Source organism: Schistocerca cancellata, chromosome 7, assembly GCF_023864275.1.
Source record: "Schistocerca cancellata isolate TAMUIC-IGC-003103 chromosome 7, iqSchCanc2.1, whole genome shotgun sequence".
Taxonomy (NCBI): domain Eukaryota; kingdom Metazoa; phylum Arthropoda; class Insecta; order Orthoptera; family Acrididae; genus Schistocerca; species Schistocerca cancellata.
Genome location: NC_064632.1, coordinates 606300273 through 606313719, shown reverse-complemented (window position 1 = coordinate 606313719; position 13447 = coordinate 606300273). Strand labels below are relative to the sequence as shown.

General features: G+C 37.5%; 1 protein-coding gene across 1 annotated transcript in view; it reads right to left on the bottom strand.

The window, feature by feature from the left end:
• The window catches only part of LOC126091892 (cadherin-99C), a 631851-nt gene that overhangs the window by 104770 nt on the left and 513634 nt on the right, over positions 1-13447 (bottom strand). Inside the window, exon 11 of the mRNA XM_049907188.1 lies at positions 7383-7538. Within this exon, the coding sequence (XP_049763145.1) occupies positions 7383-7538 (156 nt within the window). The remainder of the gene's footprint in view (positions 1-7382; positions 7539-13447) is intronic.

Here is a 13447-nt window from a genome sequence, read left to right as displayed (position 1 = left end):
GTTGGATCACCATTGTCACTGAAATAATTGGTTGTTGTAATTCACCGCAGAGCTACTGTTGATTTATGGGTAGTGTATCTAAAAACTGTACTTGCATTCTGCCACTGAACTCTCATTTGTTTCTGAGAGACAACTTGAGTCAAGTGCTGTTTATCTTACATATTTAAGAAACTGATCATTGTTCTAACAATACGGCATTAAGAATAATAAATATGTCAAAAAGTGAAATCAAAATTCTGGTGTTGTATACATTATTAATACATTATTAAGCAAACACCATCTAGCATTCATTAAGTTTTTCAGTTTCATGGCTACAGACTGGTATGCTGCCGAAGAGGCAGTGTGGAGTAGAACACAGAAATCAGGTTTGTAACCATACAATAGGAGAGCCTCAGTGAGATATTTGCACTTGCATATCTCACAGATCTAGTAGGACATCTTGTGTAACCAATAAATTCTCAAATAAATGATACTGATGCATGATTCTGACTATTTACGTCACCCTGTATCATGTAGCAGTCTTGCATGTCAAGTCCACTTTTGTTACGGCAGAGCAACATAGTCTCTCAAATCCTTAAAAAATTCAATTCTCATCTCTTCTGGCCTTCAATTTTGTGGAGCCATATATGGTGAATTCGGCACAGCTGATCCATAACAGTAATCCACAACTTCACAAATGAATATTCCATAATCAAATCTGCTTCATCTATGAGTATTTTTTGCTACCCATAATACCAATCTTGATCACAAACTGAGCATTGTGCCTTTCTTCATGATCCCTGCAATATTTAAGGTGACTGTATATAATAAATTGAATGAGTGATGAGCTTGTGATGCTATTTACCAAAGACATAATGCATACTGATCAGTATTCTTTTGTCTATCAAACAGTTCTTTGATGTATGAGTGCAAATAGGTGGTACCTCTTTCCACAAACTCTATAGAACTGAATACAATAATTCAGAACCATTGAGTACTTCCTCAACATGACCCAATGTACTACTTAAACTACTTGAGGAAACTAGATGAAATAAAACAACAAGCCTATGCAGTCTCTCTAGTAGATTTGTTGCATCTTCTATGTGTTCTTCCATTAAAAAGCCATCTTTGGTTTGCTTTGGCCATGACTTTTTATATATGATTGTTCCAGTTTAAGTTGTTCGTAGTTGTAATTCCTAAGTATTCAATTGAACTGATACCCTTTTGAACCAAAATTTAATGGCTACCTTTTGCTACTCATGTGAATGACCTCACACATTTTTTATTTAGACTCAACAGCTACTTTTTGTTCCACACAGATATCTCGTCTAAATCATTTTGCAATTGATTTTGTTCTGATGAATTTACTAGAGAATAAATAACAGCATCACCTGCAAACAATCTAAGAGGGATACTCAGATAGTCTCCTAAACTGTTTACACACAGGGTGTCACAAAAATTCAGTATCCAAACCAACATGGATGATACACGAGAAAAAACAAACATATTTCGTAAAGCAATCATATGCTGGAAGCCCATATTGTGTGAGCACTGAGCATGCTTAGATAGCATATGAGTGAGCAGATAAAAGTCACTGTGTTTAGCATTGTTATATCAAATGCTATTTTGAGGTATGCAGTCCATTGTGCTGTCATGCTCTTTGAGGCTGAGTCAGTAAATGGCGGGTAGTACTAGTGCCTGCATGGCAGCTGAGGAGAACTGTGAGACAAGCACTTTGTTTACAGTGTGGCTGAAGGCGTTTGTCAAAGAGCCCAGTGATGTATCGCAAACATTTCCCAGCACACAGATGTCCACAATAGAGCACATATATTGTAAACTGCACTCGACTGGGAATTACCAGCTCATTGATGGTAAGCAGGGCTAATGCAGGCAGACCTTGGATGATGTGTACACCTAACACTGGGAAAGAAGTGCTGTTACATTTTGAGAACAATCCAGAGACAAGCATGCAAGCAATTGTTGCTGTGCTCAGTATTCATAATAGTTTAATATGAATGTGGTGCATGAACAGCTGCTTCATTCATATCATCCTATGACAGGGTGCCTACTGATTTTCAGTGGATCTAATTCATCACCTTTTCATGACTTTTTCATTATCTCTTTAGTTACATTCATGACCTCTCAAAACTAAGTGTGGTACAATGACAAAAACACTTTTTTATGAGTGTGAAAGCTGGTTGAAATGAAAGCTGAATGTAATAATAACAATTTTGAAGGTACAAAATTTATGTCAAACGTTAAATTTCACAGTAAAAGATTCAGTGTTTAACTTTCCTAAGTAAACTTGGAATTTCAACATCTAAAACTTCAGCTTCTTCTTTTGTCTTTCCTATAATCATTCTTTTTTTATTTTTGAAATCTTTTATTTCTTGAACTGTTTTTCTTTTAAGGTTGGTCACTTCATTTTCATAAGATTTCTTCTTTTTCACAGCTTCTACTCTTTTTGATGAAGCATTCTTCACAGCTAGTATCACTGATTTTGTGATGCCCCCATTTAGTTGCTTCTCACTATTAAGAGAACCACCTAACAATTGTACTGCGTTGTGAACACTTCTTTCTGCAACATCTGTATCTTCTTCTAAGTTTTCATCTAAAACTTCTTTGTTAACAGAAAAGCTGCTTTCAACTCCACCATTTCCATAATATATGAGTAACAGCTTCCCCATGAACTTGATGAAGTCATGGTTCATACTTTGCAGTAAATTCACCAAATATTCATGAAGTTTGTTGTTCTTAGCATGAATTGTTTCAATTGTTTTTCAGAATATTCACAGAATTTAAAGTATTCTCTCTTCACTACATGAGCTGTTGATGGAGTTATATGTTTTTTTATACAAATTCCTACATTGCAATTATCACTCAAGAATTTCTCCAAATGGAGCTCTGTATAACTTTGAGTGATAAACATGAGTCACCTCTGACTATCTTTAATTTCAAAGGACTCTTCTCAGCAATTTTTAGAGACAGACTTTGCAAAATACATGTGCACTCATTTCTGAAAATAAGGCTATTGTTTTCCATGTACAGTGAAATCCTATTTTATGTTTTCGTGTGGTCTACACTTAAAAAATGCAAAATTGACGAAAATGCAGAATGGAGTAAAATATTAAAATGCCTCAAAATGTGTGCAAAAACACATGAAATTGGCTTACAAGATCAAAAATCGCAATCCTCTCCAATGCCTTGTATAAAATATGAAGGAAATTAAATGTACAATACAATGTTTATACAATAATTCATGGTAATAAAATCAATGGATGTGTACCAGATCACCCAAGAAATTCATGAACACTCAGTCATTTTTATTATGATCAGTTTTCAATGCTCCATGCACTACATGATGTCAGCAAATGCCACAACAAAACATTTGTGGTTGATTATCTTCTTCACTGATTATAAATGCTTGCAAATCATGCAAAATCTTAAAATTCACATTTGGTCCTTTCATTGAAATTTGAATTCTACTCTTACGTGACATATTCAAACCATTCAGAACTACCAGGAAACATGACTGTAAATGGAAGATATGGCAGAATTCAAAAATACAGATGTTGAATATCTTCTAGACACAGACAGATTTTGTTCACCTTAGAGGCAAACAACCAAATCCATGTATTCCTTTTGCACAATTTTGTTTAAACTCTTATCTTATGACACAAAAGAATCCACTTTCCCTGAGTTTGTCACCCAGGAGATTCTGTAAATAAGGGCCACATCCATAAGTAATTATATATGACAAGTTATTGTTGTGTAACTGGATTTTTTTGACAATCATGCTGTCAGGAAACACAATTTGGAATATTCAGAATTAGATTTTCACTCTGCAGCGGAGTGTGCGCTGATATGAAACTTCATGGCCGATTAAAACTGTGTGCCGGACCAAAACTCGAACTCAAGACCTTTGCCTTTCACGGGCAAGTGCTCTGTCATCTGAGCTACCCAAGCACGACTCACACCCTGTCCTCACAGTTTTACTTCTGCCAGTACTTTGTCTCCTACCTTCCAAACTTTACAAAAGCTCTCTTGCGAACCTTGCAGAACTAGCACTCCTGAAAGAAAGGATATTGCAGAGACGTGGCTTAGCCACAGCCTGGGGGATATTTCCAGAATGAGATTTTCACTCTGCAGTGGAGTGTGCACTGATATGAAACTTCCTGGCACATTAAAACTGTGTGCCGGACCGAAACTCAAACTAGAGACCTTTGCCTTTTGCGGGCAAGTGCTCTACCATCTCACCGTATTCAACTTCATTCTCTGGGGCTACATGTAAGCTGAGTTGACTCAGAGGCGGAATCGGTTGCAAGAATTCTTGCTGTACCTACACGAATATAGAACATGCCGTGCATTTTCCAGCACAGAGGTTAATGGTGCTTATTTTGAATATTTATTGTAATGTAATAGTTATCAGAACAAGAACAGAATAAGAAACATTTAACTCCATTTTATCCTCAATCACACAGAATAACCTCCTGGATAATCTTTACTCTAACAATATGTGTTTCCAAGACATGGTTACTTTATGAATTACATTCGTTTTTGTCTGGATCATCATCTCTGTTAATCTGGGCACTGCATTTTTGAACACCCTGCAGATTAAGGACAGCAGAGAGCATATAACACTTCCATTGGGAAATCTAGATATCACTTCTTTTTTACTCAATCACTCTGCATCAGGTACTATGAAGAGTGACCTTTCTGACAGGAAATCATGAACCCAGTTGCACAACTGATACTCCATAAACAAGCAGTTTGATTGGAAACTGCTTGTGAGGACTGAATCGAAAGCATTCTGAAAATCCAGAAATATAGAATCCAAATGATATCCCCTGTCAATAGTACTCATTATTTTCTGCAAATAAATAGCATAAAATTCCATAAAATTTCAGGTGTGCAGCCGCATAAATTCAGCTTCTTCTTCTAACATTTTGGCTGAATACCATCCATCCATCTTCAGAGTGAGCTAAGGTGACTAACACTACAGCACTTGCTCTGTCCTTTTAAACTCGAGGACCGAACCACTGCGTATGCGGCCAAAGATACACGAGGCACCAGAGACATCGATAGGTGGCAAAGAGGTGTAACGTATGCTCCTAAATTAAATCTATGGCTGCGCAGTTGATCTACACGGTGATATCGACATGTTACGGAGAGCTGCACCATTGCGACATCTTTGTGATTTAATTACAGAAATTCCTAGATTCCATGATTTGTCCAAGCTCTCTATTAATTAAACTCATCACCAACTGAATTTCAATTGCTTCTTTCACTACTGAGTCCCAGAAAGATGAAGTCGAGGCTAAAATTTTGACATTATCGTACACCATAGAGTGCCCAGTGCCAATACAGTGCTCCGCCACCACAGATTTATTAGGTTGTACGAGACGGGTGTACCTGGAGTGCATCTATCCTCGACCGTATGTCTCATCTGTCTGATGTAGGAATGGCCACACTCACAGGGGATCTTATAAAGCCCAGACTTCTGAAGCACCAAATCATCTTTAACGGTACCCAGGAGTGCTGCAATCTTCGGTGAAGGGCGAAAAATCACTTTCACTTTGTGTTTACTGAGGATCTATTTTTGATGAAAGGTTTCCCACATGTGGCAGGAAAGCTGGAGTGTTAGTTACCTCGGCTGACTCTGAAGACAGCCAGACGGTATTCAGCCGAAATATTAGAAGAAGCTGAATTTATGCAGCTGCGTGCCCAAACTTTTACGGAGCAGTCCTTACGCCGCAAAAACGTGAAGATGCACAAAAAGTATTTTGCAAACCCTCATCACCAGTTGTGTAGAGGCCTCATCACCACTGCTGTGGAGTCAGAGTTGGTGAGTTCATGAAATGGCTTCTGGTGCAGTGCACTGCTAAAACAATTTCCCCTTGCCACTATTACACAGCTAGATCCCAATGTCAGGTAATAGGATAGGAGAATAAAGGTTCTACAACATTCCAACACATTAGTAACAAAGTCATACAAATGAGTTAAAAGGTTTACTTATCTTTGTGACTGCAACAAGGCTTGCAATACAACACAAAAAAGGTCCTCAATGACTAAGTGCAAATAATCATAGGTAAACTTCACAGGACATAGTAAATGCAATTACAATTGTCTGTTCACTTCTAAGAGTTCACTAAATGACATTCCCTGTCTAGGTCGGCTGATGACGATCTAGAGCTGCTCTTCTATTTTCCGAGTAGGCTTCTGTCTTTTGTCGTCCGGTCATTGGCAGACTGTACTCAGCTGCCCGTCGGCTGGGGCGAAGTTGGTAACTCCATTCTCAGTGACACCCGTAGCGTTGGTGGAACTTGCACGAGTGGCGAGTCTCTTTGGCAGTGACACCAGTTCACATCTTTGCACCTGTCGTGCTTTTGCCCTGGCTTTGTCCTGTCAGATGACACAGCAGTTTTGTTTCACGAGAACAATATTTTCTGAATATGTGCTGATTATGTGACAACAGATCATTTTCTTTGAGGTAATTCATAATGTTCAAACACAGTATATGTTCCAAAATCCTCCTACAAATCAACATCAGTGATATGGGTCTGTAATTCAACGGGTAACTGCAATTTCCTATCTTGAGTATTGGTGTGAACTGTGCAACTTTCAGTCTTTAGGTACAGATCTACCATCAAGTAAGCAGTTGTATACGGTTGCTAATTATGGAGCTGTTATATCTGCAAATTCTGAAAGACACCTAACTGGTGTAAAGCCTGTCCTGGAAGAGTTGCCTTTATTAAATGATTTAAGTTACTTCACTACACTGAGGGTATCAACTTCTAAGTTTCTCATGTTTGCAGCTGTTCTTGATTTGAATTCTGTATTATTTACTTCAATTTCTTTGGTGAAGGAATTTCAGAAAACTGTAACCACAGAACTTTAGTGGCACTTTCATTGGTAACATTACCATTGTTACTGCACAGTAAGAATATTGATTGCATTTTGTAACTGGTCTCTTGGGATTTTCTACCAGATTTCCAGATGGAGTTTCACAGTAAAAGCTATTGAAAGCATCTCACACTCCCAATTCCATTTCAGATTTGAAGCTCCTGTGAAACATTACCAGTCTTGGAGATTTTGCTTGCTTTGTAAGATTTTTTTTTTTCATTGCTTCTGCAACAGTTTTCTGACCTCTTTTGTGTACCATGGAAGATCAGTTTTATCGCTTATTAATTTATTCAGTATAAATCTCTCAATTGCCACTGATACTATTTCTTTGAGTTTTAACAAATATATCATTTCATTATCTAAGATACTAAGTAGTCTTGGATGGTAGACAAACATTGTGTTAAATTGTCATTTAGAGCCTACACGTCACTGTATAATTCATAATTATGATTATAAAATCTGAGAAGAATGGATACTGATAAAAACCCTTTGCAACCTACAGTATACACAAGGCGCTTCCCTTCTCCGGCCTGTATGGTGATGGGAGCTATCGCTGGCAGCCGTGGCGCATTGTCATTCACATCGTTCAAGGTGACGGTGAGGGTGAGTGGGGGACTAGCGGCACCATTACCTCCGGTCATCTCCCGAGCAACAACCTGTAACACAGTTCCACTTTAAGTTATGTGTATGCTCTAAATGTATCAATAACATTCAATATCAAACAATAGAAAATCCAGGATGAAATGTGACAATATTATGAAAAGGATAGTTCCACTCACTAATAGCAGAGATGCTGCATCCCAGATAGGCACAACAAAAAAAGGCCAACAAGGCCTTTGCTGAAAATAGACAACACGCACACGCACACACACACACACACACACACACACACATGCACACAAATGCCAGTCACACAGACATGACCAGAGTCTCTGGCAGCTGGTCTGGCTTCAGCTGCCAGAGACTCTGGTCACATATGTGTCTGTGTGTGTGTGTGTGTGTGTGTGCATTGTCTATTTTTGACAAAGGTCTTGTTGGCTGAATGCTCACTTCCTGATAGTCTTTTTGTTATGCATCTCTCCTATATCATGAGCAGCAACTATACTTTTCAAGACACTCAAGATCATTATTTACTTACTTAAACACACAAAGTGCAAATATCAGAATTGCTGAAGAAGTCCAGCACAAAAGTTTTCTGGGTGCAGAACTGTGTCATACTGTAAAGTAACTAACTCGGCAACAGTTATTTTACAACTTGACAGAGTTTTACACTTAGAAAACTTACATGTTAACTGACTATCAGCAGGAGCCTATACATCTACAATTCTAGTTTTCACTTATTGAAATTTCCACTGAAGTCCTAGCTTTCTAATTACACTGATCAACAACATATTTGCTAAAAAGAATTGAATGGTGTTCTTTGCTAAGTCATGGGTGCTGAATTTGAAAATGAGATCAGTTTTTGGCTATTGGGCTCAGTTTTCTTGTGACATGTGTAACGAAACTTGTCAGTACTAAACTCTCATTTCTCACGGAAAAACATGATACACTGTGTTACTAAATAACACACTCCAGTAAAACTTCACATATAATAACATTTCTTTATATGTATATCTTAAATAATATTTACACGATATACGCATATGTAGTAACATAAAAACATATGTAAAAATTGTATTTTTTCTCAAATGATTTTCATTCGAGGTTATTGTGGATATTTTAGATGAATCTGTGTAGATGGTTACAACTGCAATTATTATTATTATTGTTATTATTATTGTTGAAAATTACCACACATCGCTTCTCACAAGGTCATACCACATGTGGTGTGGTCTACATCTGAACGTTAACATTTCTGTAAAATGTTACTTGAACAATTAATTTTCAGAACCATCCAGTTTAACAAGAACAGTACCCATTCAATCCCTGTGGTTCCCAATATTTTCACTACGTCTTTTTTATGGTAAATGTTTCTAAAATACAGAGCTGCCAGATCACCATAAGCACAGTTGAAACAATAAACAGAATTACAAATAATGTTAATTTGGACAGTACAAAATTCAACAGCCATAATACATTTGGACTTTTTCATCAAAACATAAAAAGCTTGTAGAATGCAAAAACAGAGCTTCTTTTTTTTAACACAAGGTATGACAGACTTAAAGGTACTTCTACAGATGTGCTACACATTACTGTAGGCATAAAGTAAAGGAAAATGAGAGTAACAATACACACAAAAAGTGGACTACCAAGTCCAAGGCCAAAGACCTTAGTGTATACTGCAGAGCCCATCTGCTTCAGTGTCATACTTCACTAACAGACTTTGAAATATACAAGGTAGCACTTCTGACAGTCTATATGCCACCAACAGGAAAAGTTCTAAACCTCATTAATCAAGTAAAAGGGAGTACTAATATGACTTATTCCCACTAAGTGGGAAAATGCTGCATGTGGAGATTCCAGTATATGTTTCGACTCTGAAAGTTCTGATTGAGGGCATCTAGAGCTACTAATGACCAGCTTCAGTTTGATTCCCACAGTAACATTCCCAATAAGAATAGGAGGGCATAGCACGACAACTGCTGATTGTTTCCTAACTCTATCTGTCTTTAATGAAATAATTGGTTTAGCTAAGAAGAGAAAAACAAAATATGTCAGGTATACTAGTTTCTGTGAGAATTTACAGGATGAAAAAATGTAAAGAAGTTAACCAAGAACATACAGTAGATGAGTAATTTAACTATTTCCTACAAATATTAAACCACTTTATGAATCCAGTTCTCCTTTACAATGATCCAGGGACATTTACAGTGGAAGTTGAGACAGAGGGTGGCTAACATCTGAGATCAAAATATCTTGTGCTACAAAGAGAGAATGTTATTTAATGGAGAAGATTAGCTCTAATCATGCCTTAAAAATGCACTACGAGCAATGTAGTCCTCAAAAAGACAGAAACCAAGTGCTATGCAGAAACTGAAAATTCCAAGAGCAAGGCAAGGACGATTTGTACCATTATTAGGCACAAAAAGAATGAACTCAGTAATGTTAATTATATCAATCTTTCTGAGGGCACTAGCAGCAACAGAGAATGTGAAATTAAAATCATTGGCTGCATAATTCAATGAATTGTTCCTAACAGTAGCTGAAAGCACAGGAACTAAATATTGTCCATCAAAAGCAGATATAATAAATTGACTTTGACATGTAATGCAAATTCCACTATCAGATGTTAGTACTCTTCTGGCTATGATGCTATCTCAGCCATAGTACTAAAATCTCCTGCTGACTTGGGAGCACTACCTGCGAGTTACTTTTTGAATCAGTTGATGAGTCAAGAAAGACTGAAGTATGCAGAAGGAACATCAACATACAAAAGTGGAAATAAGAAACTGACCTCTAATTATGGAGTAATCTTACTCCTTCCTGTGTTCACACAAATTTTTGAGAAAGTACCTAAGAACACAATACTGAACCAACTTTCTGAGAATAAAGACACAAAAGAATTACAGAATAACTTTATGACTTTTTAACTATAGCTCAGTTTAGCTTCCGTAAAGGCATCTCTACTGTGAAAACTGCATGTGATCTCACAAACTCTCCTCTAGTGGAATTAAACAATAAAAATCACCCTGTAGGCATTTCATGTGATCTTGCCAAGGCCTTCGGTGGCATAGATAAAAAATTCTGCTATGGAAACTAAAATGGTAATGCATTAAATGTCTTCGCCTTGCATTGATGGAATCATATCTTAACAACAGGATGCACAGCCATCACCTTAACAATTAATCTTCCAAAAACTCAAAATGCTATTGGATGGGTAACATATCTACTCACCGAGTGGCATCAGGAATAGAAATTTACAAGCTTTCAGAGGCACTGCCCCCTCCTTCTATCAGAAGGGTTGAAGGGAAAGGAAGAGGCTGAAGGAAGCAGACTGATGAGGTTTAAAAAATGGGGAGAGTTTGGAAAAGATTCCCAGAACCCTATACTGGATGGCTCAAGAAGGAAAGACTGTCCTGCCCGATAAATCTCTGCTGATCTGGGATTCTAGGTGACTTCCACACTCTCCCCATTTCCAAATCCAGCTTACATTCACTCAGTTCTGTCCCATGGCACAATTATCTGGAGCACTTGTACTAAGGTGAAAAAATTTGAACAATTTGCTGAAGCTTCTGCAGGCACCTAGGTATCCTTACACTTACATGCCACTATATGTACTCCCTGATGGTATTTGTGGTTAATGAGAAGAGTGGTTTTAGGATGAACTCAACTATTCACAGCCACAATACTAGAAGTAGAAATAATTTCCATATAGACAACACATCCTCCTCTAGGGCTCAGAGTGAAGTTTATATTCAGGGGCAAATGTTGCCAGTGAACATCAATCAGGAAATTGAACTATCCAGATATAAAAAATGAAGTACAGGAATAGCTCATTAGCAACTCCTAAAATTTATCTGTATACTTGGCCTTAGGAACATAAATGCTGCCCTATTTTAATACTTCTATCAGACATATCCTGATGTTTCCAGTGTGTAGACAGCTAATATGGGTCTCAATGAAGTTAAAATGCTTCATTTGAAGTATTAGATAGTAACAGGAGCTGAGTAGTATGGCAAGAGAAGGAGTCACTTCTACCAACACAGCTATGCTTCTCCTAAAACACACACCTGAAGTAATCTGGAAGTGATGGGAATTACTTATCGGTTTTTGTACATCAGCACTTGTCATAATTTGTTGTTAGCACACTTTACAAAAGTAGCCACCAGTGGTCAGTTCTGTCTGTTAATATCTAATTTGACCCATTCCATGATGGAGTTGGCAGAACATGATGTTTGAACAAATGAAAAATTCAGAAATTTAACTCCAGGAAATAAAGGTGGTTTGGCAGCACTGTGAATGACTCATCTTCAAACACACAGAATCAAACTGCATTTCAGCATTGTGACAACTGTCTTACATGATTTTGTTTTTCCAAATGTGTGAAAGTTTATGGTTTGTGCTAAATCAGAAGAAAACATGCTAACATTAATCTGCATAAATATCACAATTTTTTGTTGTATTTGTGGAGTGTCAAAACAGAAATTTAAATCTCTTGTAGAGTAAGCTTGGCAACCAGGACAAGAGTTGTCCTCCCCCCCCCCCTTCCCCCTTCTCATGCCCTATGTATGCTGTTTGTCATTGGCTACACTCCTAACTGGGTAATTAAAAACAGTGTATCACATGTCCATTCCAGTTGGCAGATTTTGAAGGAGCCAATTGACCACAACCAACTGTTATTTTACTTTGGCAAAGATAGATTGAATGATGTCAAGAACAAGGAAAACTGAGCAACATCCTAACTAACCATTTGTTCTTAGGGCTGTTCGTCACAGTGGAGAATTTTCAATATCATTACCTCCTGAGAATGTGACAGTGAGTGGTGACAAATATAGCGATGAACTCACAGAACACAGCAAAGGAGATATGCAGGCCGATCCAACATTCTGAGGCCACTGTGAATCAAATGAGCCACACTTTCTGTCTCAAGGGGCCCTAATGACATAATTCATAATTTAAATTTGTCAAATCAATAGGCTGTCACAATTAAAAGGCTAGAATTTTCTCTTCTGCAATGTTTATCATGACCACCATGCTGTTTTTACTCAGTATTTCTCCAAGGAAGATGACACTTTTTTTTTTGTTAACATACTGTGACCATAGTGGAGGCACTCACCCATGACTTTGGTGTACATAAGGTGGTATTTCTTTTGTAGATTCCAGCAAAGTTAGATTGAAAGCAGGGTTTCTCATAATGGGTACAAATTTTCTTCTGTTCTGATTGCTTGTAGTGGTAATCTGAAGGAGATATACTTATCCAGTATGAGAAATACATATGGTATACATTTGGAGGTTTCAGAGTAATTGCAGCACCTCCTCATGTGTTGCTTGTATATATGAAGCACTGCTACCTTCTATGCAAGTGTGACAGCAGAGACAGAAAAAAAAAACACATTATGGGAGACAATGGCCTACTCAGAATGAATTGCTATCCATGCATAAGATCATAATGAACATTCTTATTGACCCCAAAAATGTGTAACTACCTCCTCTTCACATTAAACTGCATCTTGTCAAAAATTTTGTGAAGGCCTTGGAGAAAACTTCACAAGGATTCTGTGCTTGCAAAGAAGTTTCTAAGAATCAAAAAAGGAAAAATAAAGATAGGAACATTTGTAGGTTTTAACATTAGGGAATCAATGTTTGATGAAGATATTCTTGATTTGTCGAGTGATCTTGAAAGAGTGGAATGGTTGCCTTTCATAAGTGTCTGCAAGAACTTTTAGGCAACCATAGGGCAGAGAATTATGGTAACTTATTGCCTGTTGTTTTTCATCTCAAAGTCTTGGGTGGGCATTTGTTTAATGATTTTTCTGACATTTGGCTAGCACAAGTGGCTGGTGTTGTCAAAGATCCACCCTCCATTTCTGGAAGTAAGATTACCACTATGGTTCTTCCCATGTTATATGCAATAGTTGACTGCTGCAGTACAGAATTCCAGTAATTATTTATCTTGAGGCTGCTT